Source organism: Furipterus horrens, unplaced genomic scaffold, assembly GCF_987537825.1.
Source record: "Furipterus horrens unplaced genomic scaffold, mFurHor1.1.pri manual_scaffold_11, whole genome shotgun sequence".
Classification (NCBI taxonomy): Eukaryota; Metazoa; Chordata; class Mammalia; order Chiroptera; family Furipteridae; genus Furipterus; species Furipterus horrens.
In genome coordinates this window covers 89,649,896-89,673,079 of record NW_028327181.1, presented here as the reverse complement: position 1 = coordinate 89,673,079, position 23,184 = coordinate 89,649,896, and the positions used below count along the sequence as shown (strand labels likewise).

The 23,184-nt window shown below is 48.9% G+C and overlaps 2 protein-coding genes across 5 annotated transcripts in view; both read left to right on the top strand.

Moving 5' to 3' along the window:
- The window catches only part of TLK2 (tousled like kinase 2), a 111,257-nt gene extending 105,570 nt beyond the window's left edge, over positions 1 to 5,687 (top strand). For all 4 annotated transcript variants that reach the window (XM_090290654.1, XM_090290655.1, XM_090290653.1 and 1 more), the window contains 3 exons: positions 377 to 488; positions 2,421 to 2,528; positions 4,599 to 5,687. In XM_090290654.1, the coding sequence (XP_090146780.1) occupies positions 377 to 488; positions 2,421 to 2,528; positions 4,599 to 4,772 (394 nt within the window). In that variant the 3' untranslated portion in view covers positions 4,773 to 5,687. The remainder of the gene's footprint in view (positions 1 to 376; positions 489 to 2,420; positions 2,529 to 4,598) is intronic.
- A 7,681-nt stretch (positions 5,688 to 13,368) lies between these two features.
- MRC2 (mannose receptor C-type 2) overlaps positions 13,369 to 23,184 on the top strand; it is a 54,129-nt gene continuing 44,313 nt past the window's right edge. The window contains exon 1 of the mRNA XM_090291072.1: positions 13,369 to 13,614. Coding sequence (XP_090147198.1) covers positions 13,503 to 13,614 — 112 coding nt within the window. The 5' untranslated portion in view covers positions 13,369 to 13,502. The remainder of the gene's footprint in view (positions 13,615 to 23,184) is intronic.

The following is a 23,184-nucleotide window of genomic DNA, read 5'->3' as shown; positions in this document are numbered from 1 at the left end:
GTGTTGATGTTGCTGTAGTAAAAGGGAGTGCACATCTTATGCTCCGCCCCCCGGATAAACTTGTTGAATGACACTTATGTTAGGCACAATCCTTGGAAAGGAGAGGCTGGGATGGGTGAAACAGGAACTAAAGAGAATATTTACCTCTCTTGGTGAATTGAGAAATGCATTCACTATTTTAAGTCTATTATAGGACATTACTGTCTCCTTATTTTAGAGTATCTTTTCATTGACTTTCTCCAGCTAGGTCTAAGTTGCTCTTTTAGCCGTTAGAATTCAGATGATTTTCATTTCCAGCAAGGTCTTCTCCTTTGCCTGTGCATGGCTTAGATTTATATGATCATTTTCCTGAAAACATATTTCCCTTTTGTCCCAGGTATTTACCACCAGAGTGTTTTGTGGTTGGGAAAGAACCACCAAAGATCTCAAATAAAGTTGATGTCTGGTCAGTGGGTGTGATCTTCTACCAGTGTCTTTATGGAAGGAAGGTAAGGAAGGAGGTCTCTGTTGGGTGGTGCTTGCACAGAGAGGAGCATGGTGTGGATTATGCTTTTGGACTCAATCATTGGATTATACAAAATGAAATCCTGAAAGTTCTGGTTTGAACAAAATTCAGACTTAATAATAATAGCTTTACGGATAAACTGAAATTTTTAACCCTGGAGCACATAATGAATTCTGCTGGGCTATGGAAAACATGCATTTTTTTGCTGTTCTCAGTTAGATCCAAGATATGTTTTGATTCTAATAATATGTTATAGAGAATTATGTGAAATAGTTTATTAAATTATACACTCTTCGCAAGAGCCATTCTTAAGGGTCCCCAAACTTGTACCTTGAAATATCTGCAGGGTTCTTTATTCCCATCCACCCCATTAGTTAAAGCTATTATTAATAAGAGACTGCTTTATATTTCTATCCTGGGAAGTGGTGTCAGAAAGTATTCATTGTCTGTTACCTCTGATCAAAGTGATACATCATGAGAACAGGTAATAACCTAGGTAGTAAAATTCCCCTAGTGAATTCTCACATTCGGTGAGCATAGTACCTTTTACTGTGTATATTAGGACCCAGCTGTCAGTGTGTTTATGTGTTCTAGTGCTCCCCTTGGGCTGTGTATGTGAGCCATTTGGGAGTTCTGGACTCTTTAATATTTTGATTACAATCCCCAGACCTAGTTCCTAATTCAGATTTCAGCTTTCTCTTTAACTTTTCCTTGTTTCCTTTGTTTCTTATCCTACTTCTCTTATCTGGGGAAGCTATTCAGGACTAAGAGGGGTTAATTATTATTTATACTCTGATAACATGGGAGTGGGTGCAGAGGTTATCTTGGAGGAGTTCTTTGTGATCTCTAAGTGGAAACACTGTAGAGATGACACTAGGTCTAAACTTAATTTTTCAGGGTTTATTAGAAAATGGCATTTGGGGCATAGATGAAGCCACTAAGTAACACCAATCCTGTTTTTAGCCCTACTCTGGCCGTACCCCTTCTACCCTTTCACTTTTCCATCTCTTTATCTGTGTCTTGAGTCTGCCAATGGCACACATATGTATTGCTTAAGCCCACAGGTATCATCAGGGCTGGTTCCTGTTCTGAATCTTCTTTATCTTTGCTGTAAGCATAGCTTAAGCCCTGGCTGGTTTAGCTCAGTGGATTGAGCGTCGGCCTGCGAGCTAAGTGTCGCTGGTTCGATCTTCCAGTCAGGGCACATCAGAGAAGGAAAACTCTGACTCCAAAAAACCTCCGCTGCCTTGCGGCATACCTCTTCAGGGGAAAGGCTAAGGGAGTAAACCCTGACAGAAAATCCGGAGCCGGAGTCCCTAAGGCGGTTTGACGTTGTAGTCAACACCGGCAACTCCTGCGGCGCACCTGAAGCCAAGCTGTATTGACTCCGTCTTTCCCTTGGACCCTTCAGCTGCGAAGAGAGGGGGGGTCTGCTGCATGGGCAACAGCAGACCCTCCATATCACCCTGCTCAGGCTCTGTAGCTTCAGCGTCATCGCAAGATGTCGATTCAACACGGGAGGAGACAGATACGATGTCACTCCTGAGTCGGACTGCACAGCCATTCTCAGCGGTGCAGATAGACTCTTAAGAAGCTACACCATCGTCTCTCGAGACGGACGGCTGCCGACGACGACGAAGCATAGCTTAGCAGAGGTTTGATATTGCAGTTGCTCCTTCTGGTTCCAACTCTGCCTTAACCTAGATGTTGGACTCTAAGCAAGTCACTTAAGCTCTGAGCCTTTTGCACCCTTTATCTGTAAAATGAGAGAATTCAAGATTACCTCCCAAGTTTTTTTATAGGAATTCTCATTAAAATATCCTCTCCTTTCCTCCCTGGGGTTTTGAATTGTTCTTTTTATGTTTTAATCAGAAACCCACCTTTGCTTATTTATTTTTATTCTTGTGTGTGGTAGCCTTTTGGCCATAACCAGTCCCAGCAAGACATTCTACAAGAAAATACTATTCTCAAAGCTACTGAAGTGCAGTTTCCGCCAAAGCCGGTAGTAACACCTGAAGCAAAGGTGAGTTCTGACCATTGGCCAGCAGAAATGACTACTTTGATTTTTGTATTATTTCTCTGGGTAAAAGTGGATGGATTATTAAGTACAAAATTCAGGAGTCATTAAAACATCTTCCTCCTTCTAAATGTGTATTTATGCAACTTTTACCCTCTTTTCTTCTCCACTCATAACAAATATTTATTGAGGGCCTATTAAGCAGTAGAAGGTAGAGATGGAATTGTGAATATATGACAGTGAGCTATACAGACAAGGTCCCCTGCCTTTAAGGAGTTTACATTCTACTAGGCAAGACGAACAATAACTAAAAATAGTACAGCTTTTATGGTTATAAATCTTACGAAGAAAATAAATCAGAGTAAGGGGGTGGAGTGGTGAGAACCCCTTTTTTGATGGCGTGATCAGGGAAAGCCTCCATGATGAAGTGGGGTTTTGAGCAGTATTGAATGATGTGAAGGTGGGGGCCATGTATAGATTTGGGAGAGGAATATTCTGAGCAGAGAAAAGTGAATAAAGCTCAGATGTGAGTGTGAGCTGAGCAGGTCCACAGAGTGGGCATCGGGGAGGGGAGTGGTAGGAGACATAGCAAGGCAGGTTGTAAACTGGGGAGCAGTTGAAGGTTCTAATCAGGGCAACTATGTGAGCTGATTGCTTTTTCAAAAGCCTATACTGGCATCTGTGTAGAGAGAAAATTAAAGGTAGAAGTTTATTTGACTGCTATCCAATACAAGAAAATCTATTTAACTCCAGTTCCAGAAATCTCCCTCAAAAAGGTTTATTTTTAAAGGCCAAGGATCAGTTGGTTAGAGCGTCATCCTGATATGCCAAGGTTGTGGGTTCAATCCCTGGTCAGGGCACATGCAGGAGCCAACCAGTGAATGCATAAATAAGTGGAATAGCAAAACAATGCCTCTCTCCATCTCTTTAAAAATCAGTAAATAAAAATTGGGGGGAAAAAAAAGGGCAAAGAATCATTATGTTAATTTCTGTGAATTTTTTATCTTCCAAATGCTTTAATCAAGCAACAACCTCTGGGTATCTTTTATTTTGAAAAACCAGGATTAATATTATACTTTTGTGTTTTATTAATTAAACATTGGGAAGAAATATAAAATCATTAGTTTATTTCACGTTTTAGATTTTTTAAAATACTTTATTTTTTAAACAGTTTTAGGTTCACAACAAATTTGAGTGGAAAGCATATTTTCCATATACCCCACCCCCAAACCCCTTCTCCCGACAGCCTTCTCCACTGTCAACATCTCGTACCAGCGAGGTATGTGTATACAATCAGTGAACCTCTGTGGAGATGCCATTATCACTCATGTAATGTATGGACTTTGGGTGATGATATTTTAGATTTTTTAAAATTAATTTATTTAAAATAATTATAAGACTTTGATTAAATAGAACTGTCTGGTGAAAAAGACAGATCATCTTTTTAAGGGCCTTTATAGTAAGAGTTATAGAAGCAGACTACATAGCCCTTCATACCTAGTGCCAAGGAAACCTCCGTATTGTTAGTAAATCGGGATTCTGAACCAAAGCCCACTCAGAGGATGTCTCTTGGGGAGACAAGACCTGTTTGGGGTTTTGTACTACTTAGGTGGGTGCCTGCTCATTGCTTAATGATCTTTCAGGGAATAATGAGATACACGTGGAAAGCATTTACCAATCTGGGACACGCTGTAGTGTTAGTCAGTGTCGGGCTCCTCACCATTCATGTGGAGGGGGTTGTTCTCCCACTTCCTCAGGAAGTTCATATGAGGCCATGGCTTGTAGATGCAGAACCATGATTTTAAACTCTGCCCATGCGGACCAGCCAAGACAAAAAGGTTTTTGTGCTGGTCTCTGTGCCATGCCCGTTTCCCCTCAGGAGTGGCTCAGTCGCCTCTGTCTGGGAGGGAGTCCGTGACCACAGAGAGGTACCGCTGCCAGTGTGTGTCCTTCCCTGGTCTCAGGTCTGCCTGGCTGTGCCAGGAAGGGCCCTGGCAGCTGCTGGGAGCCTCAGGTTTCCCTCTGGGGGTGCCAGGATTATCTGCTTCAGGCTTCTTCAAGAAACTTTCCTTTCAGGCATTTATTCGACGATGCTTGGCCTACCGAAAGGAGGACCGCATCGATGTCCAGCAGCTGGCCTGTGACCCCTACTTGCTGCCTCACATCCGAAAGTCGGTCTCCACAAGTAGCCCTGCTGGAGCTGCTATTGCATCAACCTCCGGGGCGTCCAATAACAGTTCTTCGAATTGAGACCCACTCCTAGGCCACAAACTGTTCAGTACACACAAAGTGGACAAATGGCATTCAGCAGCGGGTTTGGAACATAGCGAATCCGAATGGATCTCATGAAACCTGTACCAGGTGCTTTTATTTTCTTGCTTTTTTTCCCATCCATAGAGCATGACAGCATCGATTCTCATTGAGGAGAAACCATGGGCACCTCTGGCCAGGCCTCCTAGGAAAAGGCCCCGCCCGAGGTTCCGGCGTCAACGGCCGCTGTGCGTGGCTGCTCTGAGTGAGGAAAAAATTAAAAAGAAAAACTGGTTCCATGTACTGTGAACTTGAAAACACGCAGACTCAGGGGGGTCCCTGATGCAGTGCTTCAGATGAAGAATGTGGACTTGAAAATACAGACTGGGCTAGTCCAGTGTCTATATTTAAACTTGTTTTTTTCTTTTAATAAAGTTTAGGTAACATCTCCTGAAAAGCTTGTAGCACAAGGCTCAGCTGGGGATGGTGTTTGACTTCGGAGGAAAAAAAAGTTGCTATTGCCCGTTAAAGGCACTAGAGTTAGTGTTTTATCCCTAAATAATTTCAATTTTTAAAAACATGCAGCTTCCCTCCCCCCTTTTTTATTTTTGAAGAATACATTTGGTCATAAAGTGAAACCCGTATTAGCAAGTGCGTGGCAATGTTCATTCCGGTCAGAGGCAGCGTTCTCCTCCATCTGGTCTCCTGTGTGCAGTTGCTTCCCTCGCCTCGGTGGGAAGGTTGAGCGGGAGCACTGAGATGCGTGGGGTTTGCTGCTGGGCAGAGGATGAGGTTAGAAGGCCGCAGCTTGGGTCTCTAGGTTTTCAACTATTTCTTCACAATTTGAACACTTGACGGTTGTCCCTTTTAATTTATTTGAAGTGCTATTTTTTTAAATAAAGGTTCATCTGTCCATGCAGTCCTCTTGGATTCTCTGAATGTAGTAACTGTCGAAACTGTTGCAAAGGTAGGCAGAGAACCCGCTGGGGAGCCAAACGCCCCAGGGATCCGGAGTTCCTCCCCATGGTCTCTGTGTGCTTGCTAAATGGTGTACATTTCTTGTTAACCACGATATTAAAACTTGATCAGCACATAAGCTTTCCTCTGTTAGATCTTTTGGCAGGAAACAACCTCCAACCCGCTAAATTTTGTGGGTGTATGCTGGTGTGTGTGTCTGTGTGTGCATGTATGTGCATGTGCACACGCACTTTGTCTAGCCCACTTTAATAGTTTCTAAGTGAAGTTAAAACATAATCTCAAGAGAAATTGGTATTTCAAATATGAACTTTTTTGGAACCTTTTTTTTTAATACGGCTATTTCTGAGATGTGTGATCGACTGAAGACAGAGCTGAAACGGGAGCCGCGCTGCCCCCACCCCCACCCCCTCATGCCCCTGCAGCAGCAGAGCACTCGGCAGTGGCGAGAGGAGGCCAGAGCCCCAACATGTGGTAGCCAGCTTGGAATGTTACTGATACATGTGGCCAGAGGGCTCAGCCAGAAATATGTAAAGATGCAGCATTCAGGCATGTGAGTTCCCTGGACGGGGAGGGAAGTTGGGAAGGGTGGAGTGCTCTCAGCTCACTCACGGCTCTTGTGTTTCTTTTACATGTGACAAATGCCACTGGTGACACACTTTTTAGGACCTTTGTTTTGTGAACCTGCCCCTGTCCCCTGTATCAGGCGACCTTAAGGGAAAACTGAGTGTTCCAAATTGGAGAGAAGTTTGTGGGTAGGTATCGTCTTGTGGAACTCGGGATGGGGGCATGTCGGCCCCAGGGCCGTTGGTGCCTCCAACTTTCCAAAGCTGTTTTATCACAATATATATTTATACACCTGTGCACATGCACATGTACACTTGTATGTGCGCACGCACTGTGTGTGTATAACTTTTTTTAATTATTACAATCACGCTGCTAAGCAGAGAGCATCCAGGGGGTCTCCGAAGTTGAGCACAATGCTAAAAGGATGGTGTCTGCACATGGATGAAGTTTGAGAACAGATTTAAACTTACTCAAAACATTAAGTTCTGTCTTCCCTCTCTTTCAATAACCTTGTAAAATTTTTTAAAAACTTTCTTAACAGTTGACAAAATGCTGCACCTTTAAGCCTTCCCTCTAACTTCCTGCCTCCTTTTTCCCGTGGGCTAAGTGAAGCTGCAGGACTTTGCTGACTGACCTTTTCTACCCTTGTCCCAAAGAAGGAATGCCTCCTCCCCTTGCTGGCCTGGGGCCTGCGGCCTGGGGCCAGGTCGGAGCTCCCTGGGCTCGCCTGAGTCTGGGCAAGGCCTTCACGCTGCACGGACCAGCCCCATAGAATGTGCAGAACATTGACCTTCACTGGACTTTTAAACAGCCAGTGAATCACTGAGTAGGGTTTGTCCACGATATATTTTGTTAATATGGGTTTCACTTTTCCCAGGGATAATCCCTTATTGCCATTATGTTTATTTACTTTAAACAATGATTTTTAAAATATGTATTAATTTGTAATTAAATCCAGTCAGACTGTTTTCGCCTTTCCAAGATGGGGGGTTGGGGAGGATATTAAAATAAGTTTTAAGAAGTGAATTTCCCAGCCTCTTGATTTTACTCTTGTTCAAACAGAGCCCTTACCATCTAGGGTTGGCAGATAGGGGAGTCCTGGCAGCTGGCTGAGACCCAGTGGTCATCACAGGCATGGTGGGGATGTGTTGATTCTGCACCACCTTTTGCACCTCTGATGTGCTAGCGCCTGTGCTTCTGGGTGGGAATACAGCAGTGAGCAGGATAGGGAAGGCCCAGCCATCAGTTCACATGGTGGTCTGAGGGAAGGAATTGGGCTCCCAATTCCCCGTTGTGAGATGGGCATGTCGCCATTGAGAGTCACATGCACCCCATTTCTGTGGCTGCCCTGGACGCGTCTGCTATGTTTTTTAGGTTGATCTCCCTGTTGCCTGCTAGTCTGAGAAAGACAGGCTTTCTCCAGCTGAGAAGAGTAGCGGTCAAGAAGCTCTTGACCAAGTTTCTTATTTTAGAAAATAACTCTCTTTAAACATAGTAAACATAGTTATCTCCTTAATCTTAGAGCTGGAAGCAAGCTTCTTGTCCAGCTCTGCTTCTAAGGAGGCTAAGTTTACAACTAGCTTCACCCACCTTGGTGATTTTTTTTTTTCTGAGAATCTTTCCTTTTCCCCTTACTCATCCTCCTAAGCGCCCAAGCCCTCTTAGTCCCTAATCAAATCTGCCTGAGGTGAATTGCAGGGAGACATGGTGCACAACTACTTGGGATGTGGGGGGGGGTCCCTTTTTCTAAAATTAGCTCGTCTCTTATCTTAAGGCAGAATCACCTTGTGGTTAAGAGCCTGGGCATTAGAATTAAGTGTGGTTCAGATCCCACCTTTGCAAGCTTCAGTGATAGCTTCTTGCATAGTTGTGCTAAATAGTAGAAATAAGGCACGTAATGTGCTTGACACATAAGAGGGGGATCAAAAAAGGTGGTTTAAAAAGATCACAAGATCCATTAAGTGGGATTGCTGGTCCTGGGACCCCTAAGTTTGCTGGTTGGGGTGCAGAGCCTTTCTACTTGCCAAGTTATCAGGAGATCCTTTTGCCTTGATTCAGAGAGAACAGACCTTCAGGAGCCTTCCCTCTGGCTTGAGAGTCAATATCAACCTTTATTTATCCTTTGAGGTCAGCAGTCCCTTACCCTGGATCCAGGACTTCTTGTGCTGAGTGTGGAAAGAGCATCTTATAGTCCCATGGCACCCCCAGGCCAGCAGCATCAGCAGCACTTGGAAGCCTGTGAGAAATGGGTGCCCTCAGCCCCGCACTTCTGTCTCCCAGGTGGCATGAACACTGAAAGTCACAAGTCCTACTGACCTTCCCATCAGCCACCGCATTTGGGGGTGTGGGGGCAATTGGAGAGGGTGGCTATCAGGCCTTGTCTAAACTCATCCAGCTGGAGGACAGAGGTGACTTCTATATTCTGTGTTAGGTATAAAAATCTGCACTCTGGGCTGTCCGAGGACCCGTGTCATAGATACGCTCCTTTATGGGGAGCCCCAAGAGGGCCCCTACAGTGCATCCCTGGGTACCTGACAATACACGAGTCATTCACTCCTTTGGGTAAAACTTACGTTTGGCCTTCTCTTAAAATACAGAGCTTCACCAGTACCTTCTCGTGAATTAATTTACCACGTTTTTCTTTTACCTGGAGTCCGGAGCTGCAGGAGAAAGATGAGACCTGGGTTGCTTATGAAGCCAGCCTGGCAGTCTGGATCGGACTGGTGAAGAGGGCCTCGGGCTGGATTGAAGCTTTTTGGAAGGGTTTGGGGAGGTGATAGTGTAGAGAGATTGCAGGAAGAGGAGGGGGGTTAAGGAGGGAGTGGGTAAGGACTCTGGCGGCTGCTGAGCTCTGCAGGTGGGCTGGGGGAACCTGGCAGAGAATGGGAAAAGAGGCCAGGGAGCAGGTCTGAGACCTGGTGGGGCAGGGAATACAAGAGCCCTATTGTGCTGCAGGAGCTCAGTAGGGGCCCTCGCCAGGCTGGAGTCTGCAAAGGGGTGTGTGTGTGTGTGCGCGCGCGCGCGCACACGCGTGTGCATGTGTGTAAGAGACAAGGTGCAAAGGGGTCAAAGAGCACACAGTTGGCTGACCAGGCCCCACCCACCCCTGGCCATGGGTCAGGCCTCCTGGGTGTGGAGGGTAGTGCCCAGCTAGAGAACTATGGTAACCTTCAAGCCTCCAAGCACAGTCCGCAACTGGTGTCCTGCAGTGCTGCCCCAGCCTTGTTATCCTGAAGGCAGCTTGGGAGGTGTCTCAGAGGGCAGGGTCAGCAAAGGGAAGGGGCTCTGGCACCACTGCTTTGCAGGGAAGTTTCTCAACTATGTCTTCACAGCCTAGACATAGGTGAGGTAGAAGCATCTCGCTGATATTACAGATGAGGAAACTGGTCCAGAGAGAGTTGGTGTCTGGCAGTAGGTAGAGCAGGATCAAATGGGGATGGGCTTCAGGCTTGAAAACGTGAGGTGGATTCCGAGTGCCATTTTGGGGCAAACACTGCTGTGGGTGAAGGCAGCAGCTGGGCTCCCAGCTGGAGGCCTACCTCACCCTCATCGAGGGCTCCATTTCCCCAGGCTGTCTTCACTCTACCCTGTTGCTCTCTCGTGGCTAACCTGTAGAATCTACTTGGGAGACCCCACTGGCCTGGGTATCAGCCCAGCTTCTGTAGTCCTGGGCTGGAGCTGAACTTTGGGGAGTGTGGTTTCCCAGACGATTCCTGCTTCAGGTTCCCTAAACCACATGATCTTGTCATCTTGCTTTATAGATAGAGTTAAATCCTGCCCTACACCAGCCCTGGACAACTCTTATCTTTCTATTCCTGTGTCCTAAGAGAGCATGAGATGCCTCTCCCAGGATTCGTTTACACTTCTGAATACGGTTTTTCTATATACAGTGATCCTGGAGAAGTTCAGGCAGGAGGGGAGGCTGTATCGTTCTCTTGGGCAAAGGAAATCGTGCATTGTGGCAATCCCTGTAATGACCTGAGCAGCGATCACGGACAGTGGGGGGTTGGGGGGTTGGGCAGGAGAGGCAAGCAAGTCCAAGAGTAAGGAGCAAGGGAGACATCTGATGTCCCAGTGGCCAAGGAAGGGGAGAAGCAAGAAGCAGGGAGGGGACTAGCATTCCCAAATATCTTTATCCGGGGGCCATGCCATCCCTTCATACGTAACGTTTAATTTTGGAGACAACGTAGGAATTGTTGCCCCATTTACAAATAGGAATTGTGAACTCGGAGACTTGAGGAACTTGCCTAACGTCACAAAGCTAGAAGTGGGAGAGCCAGGATTCTAACTGGGGTCCCTCTGGCTCCAAAGTGCACCTTTCACTAAATTGGTTGGATGGAATCAGCAGACCCATTGTGCCTGTATTTGGCTAACAGTTGGTGTCTGACTGTTACCGATTCTACCATAGCAAACAGAATCTTGGCCAGAATTCCCTGGACCAGGCTGTAGAGTTCACTGAGTCCTCAGTATCCAGCACATGCTAATAAATGGCCGTTACACTGAGCTCGAACAGGAATAGTGATGAGGCTGTGAGCACAGAGGAGGCTGGCCCTTCTTCAGAAGTAGATGAGGGTCTGGGTACTGGTGACGATCCCTCTAAAAGTAAAAGCCCCAGCCCTCACAACACCCAACACACCTGCCAAATGTGACCATGTTCTGTTGACAATTGACGCTGCACAGGACCTTGCAGCAGTGCGGGACCAGGCTGGACTCTCCACAGGGAGACTTGTCCAGACGTGGCCTGGCTCTTTGCGCTGCAAGCTCAAGATCTGAGGCGGATGGTGGCCACAGATGTGGACCCACGCAGACAAGCAGCAGAGTACAATGTGTAACCCTGGCTGGCTGAGCAGGAAGTCTCAGCCTCAGCAGAAACCAGAACAGGGTGTCAGGGGAGCAAGCATCGTTCCCTGCTAATGAAACGCACTTGCATGCTCCTCGGCCCTTGAATGACAGTTCCTCTGCCTGGAATGTGGCAAAAAATTGTGTCTATTTTCCCCACTAAACAAAACTTCTAGGGCTGCTACCTGGTTTGTTCATCTGCTTCCCCAGCAGCTAGCACAGAGCTAGCAATCGATCGTTGTTGAATTTTACCAGGGTAAATGAAGAAATGAGAGAGCACCTGTGTGCTGGCCACCTTGGACTGGTGCTAACAAGTGGAGAACTTTCTGGACCCACGTCATTCACTGGTAATGTCTGGTAGTTGGCTTCTGCCCTGCTGTGGGAAGGAATACCCAAATCTCTTCTGGCTGGTGGAACAGAGCCATCCAGCCCTGTTCCAAAACCTTGGGAGCCTGGCTTGAGTTCCCCTTCAGAGGAAAGGGGAAATTCGGTGAGGCCAGTGACCAGCACATCCAGAGATGAGCAAGCTGATGGAAGCCGGTAAGTTGACTGAGCAGACACATTTTTTTGGCTGCTCAAGGCAGAAAGAGCAGCTTAGCTAAAGCTGGCAAGTCCTCAAACCTCTTGTAGATAACAGGAGAAATCTGAGAAAGGGGGCCGAGAGGAGAATCTTTGAGGCAGCCTCAGCATGACCAGGAACCCACAGAGTCCTGGGGTCCCAGAACATTCCACACCAAGCAAGCAGCAGTCACCAGAAGGGACGTGGCTGTCAGACCTGCTCAAGTTAGCAATGGAGTGCCACAGGCCTCTTTGACCTAGTTGCTAACAATTTTTATTTTTTTAGAGTAAAAATGCAAATAGTGGGAATCTTTCCAAGGGACTGTAGGAGATTTCAGTGGGTGCTCACCCTGGGGCCCTGCATCCTCTGTACCCATACTTGCCAAGAATCTCAGCCCAGCAGAGAAGGGAAGAGCTAAGCAAGCATCTCTGCCCCCACACCCTCAGTTGCAGAAATGGGGGAAGATTTACCCAAGGCAAGCATAATAATACAAAAAAAGGAAAAGAATTTTTAAAAATTTATTTCCAAAAATAGCACGGAGGTGGACAGCACAGGAAACAAAATATATATTAGTTTCATAGTGTTTTTATTTGGTTTACTCATGGTGAGAGAACACGAATCTCCTCCGCATTTAGGGTCTCTAAAGCATCTGTCTGGCTCTGAGCCCAGAGATCCCAAGTGACTTTTCCAAGGTCACTCAGGGAATCAGAAGCAGAGGTGGGGCTCGACTCCACCACCCCAATCCAGTGCTCTGTGCTGCGGTGACCTGTTGCATAATATGGAGTAACAGTGGATTGTCTTCCCTCTTATGAAATTTCCATTTGGTCCTTTGCGACCAGCCAGCCATCCCGCTGCTGGTGAGTGTGATGATGTCTGTCTCTGGGACATCCAGTGGACAGATTTTCCCTAGCTTTCTGGATGCAGCCCCAATTAGCAAAAGCACTACACCTCTCTGCGCTAGGGATGCTGATAAATACGGGTTACGCAAAAGCTAAACCAAGAAGTGCAAGAGTTTGCGCTCCGCCCACGGTACAGGAGCCGTGCCTCCCCTTCCCCCAATCTTCGTCCGGGTGGCCGAGCTCTGGGCCCCGCCCCTTCCCCACCAGGCCGGAGGAGGGGGCGCAAAGGTAGCGGATGCTCAGAGGCTAGAGACGTAGGCATTAAGAGGCTGGATAGAGGGGGGCGCCAGCAGCCGGAGTGTGGCCGCCAGGGTCAGCCGCGTGCCCCGCCCCTGCCCAGCTGGGCCTCGCAGTCCACGTCCCGCCACGCCGCGAAGTGTGCGGAAAGTTTTGCAGTTGCTTCCCCGCCCGCGCCAGTCGGGAGTTGTGACGCAGCGTCTGGGGCTCTGGGCCCGGGCGGAGAAGAGAGGGAAGGCGAGGCAGGGAGAGAGGGAAACGGAGAACAAGACAGTACGCACGCTGGGGTCCTCCTCGATCCCGCGGATCCTCCTCTCCACCTTCCCTCCCCTGCCCCCTCGGCGTTCTTTCTTAAGCTCCAGCCTCGCGCCTCCCCCTCCCCTCTCAAACTGCCCGCTTCCCTTTCCCTCTGCCCCTCACACCCTCCTCCCGGGTTCTGCGCTCCTCCCCCCGCCCGCCCGCCCTCCGCCCGGCCTGCCTCCTTCCCTCCTCTTCTCCTTTCCTCCTCTCCCTGGGAGGCATCACTTCGTCCCGACCCGGAGGAAGACGTAGCCCCTTGCGGGCGGTAATCACAGCCCAGCGCCGAGGCTGCCACAGCGCACCGCGTCCGTGCGCCCTAGGTCCCCCGCGTCCCCCGAGCGGCGTGCCGCGGGCATGGAGCCCCGCCGGCCGGCCCCAACACCCTGGCTTCGTCACCTGCTGCGCTACGCCCTGCTTCTCGGGGGTCTGCATTTGGGCGTCCCCGGAGACACCGTCGACCTCCCGGGTAAGGCGCTGCCAACTTGGCCAACTTCGGGGGCCGGGCAGGGGGAACGCCGGGAAGCGGGCCTCTCTTCTCAACTTTTTCCCCCTCGCCCCGCTCCCGGAATGTGTGTGTGCGTGCGCGTGTGCGTGCGTGCGTGTGTGTGTGTGTGTGTGTGTGTGAGAGAGAGAGAGAGACTAGGTTTTTAAAAATCGTCTCCGCTTTTCTGAAAGCGGGGAGGAGAGGGGGAGGAGTGTGCCTGGAGGTGGGGGAGGACCTGAGTGGAACCAGATGTGGCAGGCAGCGGGGGAGGGGAGCCTGGGGGTCTCGAGTAGCCTCGGAGAAAGAGGGCGGGCTCCGGGAGGACCCCTGCGCCGGCCTTCCAGGACCACCCGGCTCCAGGCCTGTCTTCTTGCTTCTCCTCGGGACTGATGCGTTATGATTGTTTTCTAGTGATTTGTAAGGGCTTGTGTGCCTTCCTGGAATCTCGGGCTGTTTATAATTTTCTTTTCCACCCTTGGTCTTTAAGGGCAGCTTGTGGCATGCGGCATCCTCACTGCTTGAACAGAGCTCCGCGGGCCAGTTTTGTGCCACCAGGATGCAGCAACAGGCTGCACACAGAGCGTGTGTGTTGTGTGGGCGCCTCTGACCATACTGGCACCACTCCAGAGCAGACAGATCTTGGGCGGCCAGAGAGCTGCTAAAGATGCAGAAACCCAGCTAACAAACAACTAAAACCTTAAGCTGTACCTTCTCTTTCAGCTCCTCTTTCTAAAGGGTGACAGTGAAGTGTTGGGAAAGATGGACCCCTCACCAAGAATCTGAGCGTTAACGAGAAAGATCCACTTCCTGGGAGGCTGGCGTGGGTCAAAGCTGGAATTGCCAGGGAGTGCAGTAATTACAGCCCAGTGCTGGGCCCAGCTCCGGCTTGCTTTATGTTTAATGTGGAGATGGGGCTGAGCGAGAGGGGACCGTCAGTACAGTGTTTGCATTTTTATGCACAGTCTAGACGGCCCCATGGCCAGTGCTTGCTGGGTTGGCCCACACACCAAGTGTGACGTTAGCCACCAAGACACATATCTGCCCCCATTGTGCCGATGGGAGAGGTGGAGGCCAGGGTGACTCTATTCACATCAAGCTGAGTCCCTGCTGAATTTCATACCCACGTGGAATGGAATGTGGACCAACACCACCCAGGTCCTTAACTCCCCAGCCACTGCAGGTCAGAGCACACTGGCTGCCCCCGCCTCCTGCACGCCTGCCGGTGGCTGCCTACTCCCTGAAGGAACCCAGAAGGCAGGGTGGGGTGGGGGAGTGGAGAAGGAGTCCGGCCGATCCAGAGACCCAGAGCACATATCAAAGCCGTGCCCTGGGAGAGTCCTGGACAGGGAGCTGACTGGGCCTGTCTCCTCCCAGTGGCGCTTTTGACACAGGGACCTGAAAGTGTCTACTAAGAGGCCCTGTCAGGAAGGTCGCCTGGAGTTTCCCCTCTGCCTCTTGCCCACCCCCCCTCCCCGCACCCGCGCTTCCTCGGGCTGTGTCCCCGCCCTTGTAGCCCCCACTTCCCAGTGGCATTGCATCGATCACTGCTCCCACTGAAGCAGCTCTGTTTAGGGTTGGGGCAGGGTGTCCTGGTCTCCATGGCGGCAGTTAAGGAAGAGGAGGGTGAAGTTGTAGGGCCTGTCCCTGCACATCATTGTTTCCTGTGTCCAGCAGGCACCTCCTCCAGGCTGGATTCCTTCCTTACCCCGCAGCACCTGATGAATTAGGTGGTTACTGGGAAGAATTTAGCAGCACCACGATCTGAATGGCCCTGGGAAATGCTTGTGGGAGCTAGGATTTGACTTGGCAGGCCACTGCTGCTGGGGTGGAACTTACCCTGGGGACAGCGTGCCTTTGGTTGGCTTCCAGGGGGATGAGAGGGGGGAGCAACGCAGCGCCCCTTGGGGCAGCAGGGCGACAGTGCCTGCCTGGTGCGGGCTGGCAGAACCTGTCTTTTCTCCACCTCTGTGGGATGCCCCCCAGTGTGTGTGGCTGAAAGACCTCTTTGTTAATTTGTTAAATGACTGCATTAAAAAAAAAGACTTTATTAATTTACTTTTAGAGAAGAGGGGAAGGGAGGGAGAAAGAAGCATCAATTGGTTTGGCACAACAGGGGACCAAACCTGCAACCCAGGCATGTGCCCTGACCAGGAATCGAACTGGTGACCTCTTGCTTTGTGGGGACAATGCCCAACTCACTGAGCCATACCGATCAGGGATAAGTGACTGCATTTTTGAACAGTATTCACTGTTCAGTGCTGAGCCAAGTACTGGAGGAGGGCAGAAGGTGCATCCTGAAATGTCAGAGCCTGAAACATGACACACTTCCCAGGCTGAGGAGGCAGGATTCCGTTGGTGCCGGGGCTCAAGGCCAGGAGCCATGCGAAATCCTTCATGGGCAGTTTCTCATTCTATTTGGACAATAACCCAAGGGAGTAAGTATTGTTGGCCTGTTTTGCAGATGAGAAAATGGAGGCAGAAAGGGGTTTGATCACTTACTTTGAGTCACGCAACTAGTAAGTGAAAATCTGGGGTTGTGGATACTTAAAGTCTGGAGGATGGAGAAACTGGGGGGCAAAGGTTCAGCAAGGCTCTCTGGAGGGAGACTGGGTAGGACCAGGCTTTGCAGAGGTAGGGAGGGGAGCAGAGAGGGTGAGACCAGGAAGGTGGGCTGGGCTGTTCTGGGGGTTATGTGGAAGCTTGCTGGGCTGGTGTGGAGAGTTCCTGAGTAGGGTGGGGTTGAGGGGAAGCTTGAGTGAAAGAAGCCAGAATTGGGGAAGCAACTGGCCAGCTGGCAGTGGAGGACCCGGGAGAATCCCTGCAGGTCTCCGAGCTGTGGAATGAGGTGCAGATTGGAAAGAGAGGTGCTAGGAGCCCCAGGGATCCAGACTGAAGAGTGAGGAGACCTGGGATATCTTCCTGTGAGGACAGATTCTGCTGTCTATTAAAGGACAGGGAGGGAGGCATTCCTTTTGAAAGGCATCAGGTACTTGATGCTACTGCCAGTCAGCCTGACAAATTACCTACACCTCTCCCCACCAACAATCTGTCTTCCTTGTTCCAACCCATTCACCTGTGAGCTGCCAGGGCAGGGTGGTGCTCATCTGAGCTATGGGTGGTGCTGGCATCCTCCCTCACCCCGGTCCACCTGGGCAAGATGAGGGTGCAGTCAGGGCGGGAGGAAGCCCTGGTCTTCGCCCCTGTGTGTTCACACTGGAGAATCTTGGCTCTCTCATGCCTTCATGGTAGCGTGATTTGGGCTGATGAGATGATTTCAGAAGTACCTTGAAATTCTCAGCAGGGTATTCATTTGGATTCACCACTAATTTAAGCTTTAAGTAGGAGCCCTGCTGCACTTAGAGACACAGCCCTTCTCCATCCCACTGCCCTAGGAGGGTGTTAATCATCCATAATCATCCATCGTACACACCGGCAGCAGGTTAGAGACGTGAAATCGTTTGCTCAAGACCACCACCACCACACCACGTGAAAGTGGTAAAAGCAGGATTCGAACCCAGGTGTGGCTGCTGAGCCTGTGATGTTAAGCACTGCAAGGGTATATGCTGGGAGAGACTGGAACATTCTGGTTTATGGCTTTTCCCCATAGCTCTAAGCCCTCTCGAACATCTCTTGCCGTGTCCTCCTGAGAGGAACCCCAGGAAGAGCACAGAGTGGGCAACTGCTACACCAGTTGTCAGGGCGCTTGTCTCTCTCCCAGTTCAGTGGGCCCAAGAGGCAGGGACCAAGCTTTGCTAAGTGTCGTCAAGGTATATGAGGTCCCCAACTTGAGGATGCCATGGATAAGTGAGTGACTGAAGGGGCGGTGGAGGAGGAGCCAGCTTCCCCGAGGTCAGGGCTGCATGTGTTTCTTCCTTCAGTCCATGGACGTTTGCTGAGCCCGCACAGAGCTGAGAGCAGAGGTGACCGGGGCCTGGTCTTGGGAGTGCACCTCCCCTTGCACCTCCAGTGGGGGTCCCTGCCCTTGGTGGGCCTGGGCATGGCTGACGGGAAGTGACTCTTCCTGTTCAGTCCTTCATGAGATGGGGAGGGGCACTCTCCCACGAGTGGATCCTGTAAATGTGGGTGGGGTGTGCCATCGAAGGAGTGACGCAGCTCTTGGAACTCACCCCGGGCCCTGCATGTCCCTGTTACTCCTCGGTTAGGGGTTGTGTCAGTAAACAGGCAGACTGGGTGAAGGCATCTGTGGCCCTGGGGACCTGCCAGCCTCGGGCAGCTCCAGCCCCTTTGGAGGCAGGTTGGGTTGGCTCCCTGAACTTGACCATGGGCCCATATGGAACTCAAGGGGATAGTTCCTTTCCTCTTCTTTGGACCTCACTGACCCCTCTCCCTGGTCCCTTGACTATGCAGACCCCTCCCACTGTGTTTGGTTGGGTCCTTGCTCTCTGCCTCTGCCCTGCCCCTCCCCCGCTTCCTCTGGCTCTGCCTTCTGCCGGCACAGCTCTAGTCATGCAGGAAGAGGGTGGCCTGGTCGCTAGATGGCTGTGGAACCTCCGCTTCTTCCCACGCCGTCTCCCCTCCCCCACCCCGTCTCTTCAGCACCGTCTGCTCCATCCTCCCGGAACCTTCACTGTCTCCCCTCATCCAGACCTTTCCACACACTGGTCCCCTGCCTGGGATGCCCTGCCTCTCTTGCTTCCTGGCTGCACCTGCCCTGTCCTTCAAGACTCCACAGAAGGACACTGAGGGGGTCCCGATCACTGCCTCATGGGCTCAGCTGGGCTGAGGAGTGACAAGTATCCAGCTATCCCACATGGATAAACCTCAGAAAAGAGGAGGAGGTCTCTTTATGTCTCCAGGATCACCTCTGAGAGGACATTGTGAGAAGCTTCTGTGGTGGGCTTGGAGCTCCTCTAGGGAAAAATGAAAAGCCAGTTTCCCAGCCTTCCCTGATGTCCCCAGCGAGTGTTAGGGAGGGGAAGCAGATGCCAGGATCCCCGGCGTAGACTGAGGCAGGAGTGGGCATGGCCAGGAATATATCCGCTAACGTTCAGTCCTCTGGAAATGGAAATAGGGACAGGATTGGTGGGACCATAACTTTTTTTAAAAAAGGTTTTATTTATTTTTAGAGAGAGGGAAAGGGAGGGAGAGAAACATCAACCGGTTGCCTCTGGCATGTGCCCCAACTGGGGATCGGCCCCGTAACCTGGGAATATGCCCTGACCAGGAATTGAACTGGCAACCTCTTGCTTTGCGGGGATGATGCCAAACCAGGTGAAACACTGGCTGGGGCAGTATTGTCTTTAAAAACAAAAAATCTGACCCTGGCCTGATGGCTCAATGGATTATAGCATTGTCCCGATATGCCAAGGTTGCAAGTTCGATCCCTGGTCAGGGCACATATAAGAATTAACCAGAAAATCCATAAATAAGTGGAACAATAAATCACTGTTTCTCTAAAATCAATAAAAAATAAAGAAAATAGAAGCCAAAACTCTGTTTCCCTGTGGATGAACAGCTTTGAAAATTCTCTCTTCTCTAGCCTTGGTGGTGCAGGTTGCATCCCTGGTCTCTGCCTCCCATCTTCCCTCCATCCTTAGTCCACAGGAGGCAGAGCTGCCACATTTGTGATCCTAACAAGCAGCTTGAGCCATTAACAGAACCAAGTCTGAAATTCTTGAATTGAGAATTTGAAGCCTTTCATGGTCAGGTTCTACCCTTTCTCTCCAACCCCTTTGCACAAGTCAAACTTGAGCTACCTGCCGGCACCCACAGACACCCTGAGTCTGGCCCATCGAAGCCCCTGCTCGTGCTTTTGTCTCCACCAGGAGCGCCTGTCACACAGGTCTGTCTGAGTCCCAGCTGTCCCCTGCGGCATCTGGAAGAAGGCTTTCTTTTCACAGCTCCTCTGGCGTTTCATCCCTGTGGCCCACCTGCTGGAGCCACTTCCCCACTTCTGTTGTTCCTACACAGGTCCCAGCACAGTGCCTTGGACACAGTGGCACTTCGTAAATATTGATTTATTTATTATTTTATTTATTTATTTGTAGAGAATGGGCAAGGAGGGAGGGAGAATCAGATGGAGAGAAACATTGGTGTGAGAGAGAAGCATAGACCAGAAACATCAATCGGTTGCCTTGCACCCGGACCAGGGGGACTGAACCTGCAACACAGACCTGTGCCCTGACTGGGAATTGAACTGATGACCCTTCAATTTGTGGGACAACACCCAACCAGTTGAGCCACACTGATCAGGGCATAGTAAATATTTACTGAAGCAAAAAAAGAAAAAAAAAGAGCAAATAAGCGTTCCAAAGAACATCACCCCCCCGTTTTATTGAGATATAATTAACATATATCATCGTATTAGTTTAAGACACATAACATAATGATTTGATATGATATATTATGAAATGATTGCCACAGGTTAACAGCCATCACCTCACATAGCTGCAAAATAAGTTTTTCTTGTGATGAGAACTTTTCTTTGTAGTAGAAAGGCAGTGAGGAGAGTCATCCTTCCAGAGTTTTAGATGATGTCACAATCATAAAAAAACATATGGCACTGAGTAAACAGAACATATTCCAATGGACTGGAATAAATTCCAGCAGACTTAAGCTGTTGTAAGAAGTTAATGTGAGACACACCAGAAAAAACACACTAATGGAGAAAGGAAACATCGTAATTTCACTTTTGGGACTGCATAAGGCATTAATCCTGAAGAGAAAGTTCATAGAAGTCCTATTTGTGGCTGCAAAACAAATTAGGATCCATCTAAATGCCTGCCAGTAAGTAAGCCAGCTGTGATGCCTTAACACGACAGATGATGTACGTAGCTAACGTAAGTAACAAACACACAGCTAGTGTCAGTACATAGAAACATGTCTAAGAAGGAAGTTCACAACCACAAGGCAATCTTGCAAAATAATAGGCATCCAGTAACAATTAAGATGCAAGCCTGATTGCTGGTATTCATTTATTCATCCATTCAGTTAACTTTTGTTTTCAGTTTTCTTGTTTTCCTGAGCATTGGCCCTGTGCTGGGCATGGTATTTGGTGTTTGGTGAGCAAATCAGGCACGGTTCCTGCCTTCCCAAAGCTTGTATTTTGAGAGCAATCCCCCCAAAATGGAGAGCATAGGGTTGAAAAGCCCTGAGTCAGACCAGCCTGGCGAAGTAGCAGTTCACCTGGGAACTGCCTTGTAGTCAGTCTTGGTCACTGAGGGAAGTGTTTTCTGTGTAACCCCATAAATGCTTATCCTCGTTTCTGAAGGATCTGAGTCTCTAAGAGCCTTGGTGGTAGAAAAAGCTTGGAAGCAGCACTGTTTGTAATAGCCAAAACAAAAATGAACATGCACATCAAAAGAAATATGGATAAGTTACAGATAGAGACATGCAATGAAATATAATGACTGAGTGAACGTCAGCTACATGCATTATCGTGGGTGCATTTTAGAGACATCATGTGGAGTGGGGAAAAGTCCCACAGGATTGCGTTGGTGGATTGCTGTCTGGAACCATTGGAAAAGTTGAAAAAAATATATAATGCAGTGAGGATCTATATAGTCCCTACCTAGAAGAACCAACTGTTAACATTTGGCTATATTTGCTTTAGAGAGAGAGAGAGAGAGAGAGAGAGAGAGAGTGTGTGTGTGTGTGTGGTGAAGCTATAGACAATTGTAGATGTGACATTTCACACCTAAATACTTCACCATGTATCAGTTAAAAGCAAAGACATTCTATAGAACTGTAATACCACAATGACACATACAAGAAATGTAACAGATACAATTATTTTTTCTAATCTTCCGACCATGTTTGGATTTCTCCAGTTGTCCCAATAATACTCTTCACAGCTGTTTTATTTATTTATTTTTAACAGTTGTCCAGGGTCCAATTTGGCACCGTGTCTCTTCACTCTCTTCAAACTACAGTAGTTGCTTGGCCTTTTTGTCTCTTATGGCATTGCATTTTTGATAACTCCTGGCCAGTTGTTTTGTAGAATGTCCACAGTCTAAATTAGCCTGATGTTTAATCATTCAATTCATGTAAAACATTTTGGGGAAGAAAACTATGTGAGGAATGTTGTGTCCTTTCCATTGTATCACATTAAGTGAGTTTGTTCCACCCTGGCTGGTGTGGCTCAGTGGATTGAGTGCTGGTCTATGAACTGAAGGGTTACCGGTTCAATTCCCGGTCAGGGCACATGCCTGGGTTGTGGGCCAGGCCCCCAATTGGGGGCATGTGAAAGGCAATAGATTGATGTATCTCTTGTGCATTGATGTTCTTCTCCCTCCCTTCCCCTCTCTCTAAAAATAAATATTTAAAAAAATCAGTTTGTTCTCTTATTGGTGATGCTAACTTTTAAATTATTATTTTAATCCTCACTTGAGGACATGCTTATTGATTTTTAGAGAGATGGGAAGGGAAGGAGAGAGAGGGAGAGAAACACTGATGTGAGAGAGAAACATCGACTGCTTGCCTCTCGCACATGGCCCGACTGGGGACCGAGCCCACAACCCAGGCATGTGTCCTGACTAGGGATTGAATCCACAACCTTTTTTGATTTACACATCGATGCTCCAACCAACTGAGCTGCAATGGCCAGGGTGATGCTAACTTATTTTAAATTCAAATATAGTTAATATACAATATTACATTAGTTTTAAGATATACAGCATAGTTATTTGATATTTACATACCTAACGAAGTGATAAAGATCAAGTCTAGCAACCCTCTGACACTGTACAAGGTTGTTAGGCTGTTGACCGTATATCACATCCCTGCGCCATTATTTTATAACTGGAAATTTGGACCTCTTATTCCCCTTCACCTTTTTTGCTCTTCCTCCCCTCCCCTCTGGCAACCATCAGTTTGTTCTTGTTACAGAACCCCTGGGCTGCTCCAATTGAAAACAAACCCACGGGCTCTTTAGTTAGGGGTCCAATTGCTCCCCACCAGAATTACAACTCTTAATACTTAAGTTGAGTGAAAAGAAAATTGTTTATTTAACAGTTACACATATCCTTGCCTCCCCCCTACCAAACCTAGCCAGTTTTAGGAAGGTCAGAAACACCGTTTCCCTACTTCTTAGGCACAGTTCAGCTTTACCAGCGGCTGCCAATCATTCAATCTGATCGGGGAGGTCCTTTCTGTGCTGCGGTGCCCTCCAGCTCTCAATGTAGGACCACCTGGATTCTCAGCCTCCTTACAAACTGTCTTCTTTCTGTAAACCGCGTGGATCTCCTCTCCTTCTCCAGAGCACCCCTGCGAACACCCGCGAGCCAGGGAGACAGCCCCAGAGCGCGCCGACCCCTAAAGTGTTCACAGCTGCCTATATATCCCTGACTGCGTCCTCTGACGCAGTGGGTGTTGCCAACAGTTCTGATCATTCACAGAACCCCACGTAGGCTGTGTGTGCTTTCCATACCGTCCCCTGGTTCAAGACTCCTCCCGTCCACCTGAGGCCTTGGAAGCATCCAAGCAATTTTGCATAATGAAAGACACCGGCCATCAGCCTCAGGCGTGTGGAGACATTCTGAAAGCTGCTTCCTTCTCCCCGTCCCCCAGCCGCAAACTCCGGGGATTTTTGGA